Genomic DNA, 3447 nt, shown 5'->3' on the forward strand with positions numbered 1-3447 from the left:
AAATATAAGGTTGGCAGCCAGCCACCTTTCTTTTCAAAAAAAAAAAGCCGAAGATAGGGGGCGGGGGTTGTACCGAAGCAGAAGGGCAACAAACCCAACACTGTTCAAATAAAAAAGAAAAAAAAGGCAAGCAAGCAAACTAAATGTCATATCGACTATGCAGTCGAATGTACCCTCCATTACATTGTACGACCAACTCAAACGTACTTGAAATTCTCAAACAGGAAATTATAGAAAGTTAATAACAGAGACTACACATGCATGCCTGGTGTCAGGCAGTTTGCGATGGCCCAGCCAGCCAATCCATGACTTTGTGATCCATGGTGCACTTACATGGCTCCTGAGGATTAATGTTGTGTTCGCCACAATTTGAGCAGTCCATGAACTCGCCAAGCTCAAACTTTGAGTTCCAGATAAAGGCCTTGAGCCTGGAAGCTTTATGAAGCACACTGCTTGAGATGGCTGAAGTCTCATAACCTGATATATCAAGATACTCAAGCTCCTCTAGGCAATCCAGGAATTTTATTATTGCGGCACAGGACATATCAGAATTTGGTATCTCGAGCTTCTTCAGCCGCGGAAGGGACTCGCAAATTACGGAGGCCATATCTTCATCCACATAGAGAGCAAACACTTTCAGTTCCAGAAAGTCTGTGCAACATTGGTGCACATGGAGGAGGACATCATAATTAATGAGACTCTCATCCACCGCCATGCCTTTAAGTGACTGAAGTTTGGTGATCGCCATACAGAAGTCATCAGAAGTCATACATGTGGTAGGAAAGCTGAAATAGTGCAGGTTTGGGCTCCTGTATAAAACATCCGGAAAAGCATTTAGCTGCAATCAGTTTTTGTAACGACCATAAGCATGCCAATAAAAAATCCCGTGTCAAACAAATGCCGTACTGCCACATATAAATTATATACCATATTACAACATCCAGTCAGGAGCCCTGACTGCGGTTGACTGGGCTGTTGACCAGTCAAAAACCAGTGCAGGATTGTTTCTTGTCCGGTTTTGAAATTTGAGGTTGTAAAGTAGACGGTTTTGTAGTTCAGGGTTGTATATTAGACTTTGGTGGTAGTTCAAGGTTGTAATATTGACTTCTCTCAAAACCAAATGCACCTGAGTTTACAAAAATCATGTTGAATCAGTTTTGCAAGTTTGCAGGGTTTTTCACCGAAAATATCAGAACCACAAATAAAAATGCACTAACAAATAATATCATTCATTAAAGCATCATGACCAGATTGTCAAAAGATAAACATCAAGAACCAAATATTCAACTGACCACGTAAAACTTCTGACCAATATCTAGACGAACTTCATAACCATGATATGTCTCATTGTTCCAAACAGTAGATCACCTTGTCACATGTGTACACTAGGTGTGGCTTGAATGTACAGGTATGCAACCAACTATCAATTCAAGAATATTGTTCAAGACAAAACATTGCAGATTACAGATATACGACAGACTGTTGATCTGTCCATGACATTCACTCTAGAGGTAAATATAACTTATGTTTAACTCGTATTCAACACATATGTTTCTTTGCGCCAATTACAAGAATAATTAAGTTGAAGTTTGCAATTAACTTTTAAGAATCCCAGGGCATGGAATAAACGAATAGGAATCAAACAAATTGCAAGAAGAAAAATAAACTTAACATATTAAAAGCTGAGAACACTAGCTTCTTTTGTGATTTGCACAGCAGAGTCACCTTAACATGTTATGTGATATAATAACTTAAGAAGTCATCAACTCTTCAGTTCTCACAGGGAAATTTAATTCATGAAACACACTATTCACACCGCTGCTTCTCTTTCTTACTTTCAGTTTTTTTTTCTAAAATGTACCAAACTAACATTACATGAGCACAATAAGACTGCCTATGATGGTTGGTTTACCATCAAAGCAAGCTGCGAGGATGGTTATAAGGAAAAGCAAGGGATACAGAGGCAACAGGTCGGAGGTGGTGGGAAGGCGAACCCTAAACAGCAAGACTGAGCTGGTAAGGTGCAGCAAGGATGTAAGCATGCAGCTCAGTACTTCAAGAATTTATCAAGGAGCACTAGGACATTAAGAAAATGAGAAAAAACAGGGCGAAACACATAGAACGGATGAAACATGGCAAGGAATGGGGTAGGAGACAATTGCAGTTCAGCAGCAGCATCTAGTAAAATGCAAACAGAATGGCATCCCACAGGATGCCAACCAGGTTGGGCCAACAAGGATGTGAATATGTGGGCAATAGGGGCTGGGCAGGTTGTGCATTGTGAATACATCTTTTTTATGCAGAAATAATTTGAAGCATGTGGTAACAATGTGACCACCAACAAGGATATTGACAAAACCTATTTTCAAGCAGAGGTTCACAAGCGAGTACTATTACCACACAGATACAACAACCATGCGTTATAAGGCTCTCGTACTACTGAGTCAAAACAGACATTTTAAATAATTAACAAGAAATACATCAGCTTAAAACATCTACTAATAACAAATCTCAAAAAATGGCATGCTAGCTTCAGTGTTACAGCCACCACGTGCCACATTGACGGCCAAACCTCATCTTTAAAACCATCATCCCTCATCTTTCATGTAACTAATTGTCTAATTTATTAACTTCTGATAGTTAAAGGACCACAATTTTAAAATACAAGTCCAAGAACTTAATTGGCAATTGAAAGCTATCACTGCCAGAAGCACTTCATTTTCATTATGATTCACCAAAACATTGTCAACAAAAAAGATCATAAGTTTATTATGACTACATTGGGAACGATTATTTTCATTGTTCGAATCATGTAAACTGCAAATCCCTCTTCAATTGCACTTCTGCCCCCTATGGTAACCTAAATATCCCCTGTGGCAAATTCCCTCTTCAATTTTACTATATCACTGCCAGCGGCACTTGATTTTCATCATGATTCAACTAAACATTGTCAGTAAATAAATAGAAGTTTATTATGAGCCCATTGGGAATTATGAGTTTCATTAATCAAATGATGCAAACTGCAAACTCCCTCTTCAATTTCACTACTATTCCCTCTGGTAACTTCTACACATATGAGGTTGAAAAACGATACCAACATATAACTACATAAACATAGCAGTTGAAACGAAAAACTGTCCATAAGAATTGTGTTCCAGAGCATTCAGGATTCTACAGACTAGGTTACAAAGTATCAAATTCACTTGGATACTCAAAAAAAAATCTTTGTCAAAAAAAGATTAGGTAAATTTGCACAAAAATATGTGTAAACCTAGAAAAATATCACAGAAATTAATAGCAATTTCACTCCATTCAAATTTAATGACATGACACTTCACCATTTGAACTGACAAAACAATCTAAAAATGAAATATCAGTAGCTACTCCATAAGAAAAAAATCACACAGGAAACTAATCACGTTAATATGAATTTGATGGTAATGTTGC

At 37.8% G+C, this 3447-nt stretch overlaps 1 protein-coding gene across 1 annotated transcript in view; it reads right to left on the reverse strand.

Annotated features, from left to right (window-relative positions):
• Positions 1–137: 137 nt before the first annotated feature.
• The window catches only part of LOC123046352 (F-box/LRR-repeat protein At3g48880-like), a 4394-nt gene continuing 1084 nt past the window's right edge, over positions 138–3447 (reverse strand). Inside the window, exon 2 of the mRNA XM_044469697.1 lies at positions 138–809. Within this exon, the coding sequence (XP_044325632.1) occupies positions 272–809 (538 nt within the window). The 3' untranslated portion in view covers positions 138–271. The remainder of the gene's footprint in view (positions 810–3447) is intronic.

Source organism: Triticum aestivum, chromosome 2B, assembly GCF_018294505.1.
Source record: "Triticum aestivum cultivar Chinese Spring chromosome 2B, IWGSC CS RefSeq v2.1, whole genome shotgun sequence".
Taxonomy (NCBI): Eukaryota; Viridiplantae; Streptophyta; class Magnoliopsida; order Poales; family Poaceae; genus Triticum; species Triticum aestivum.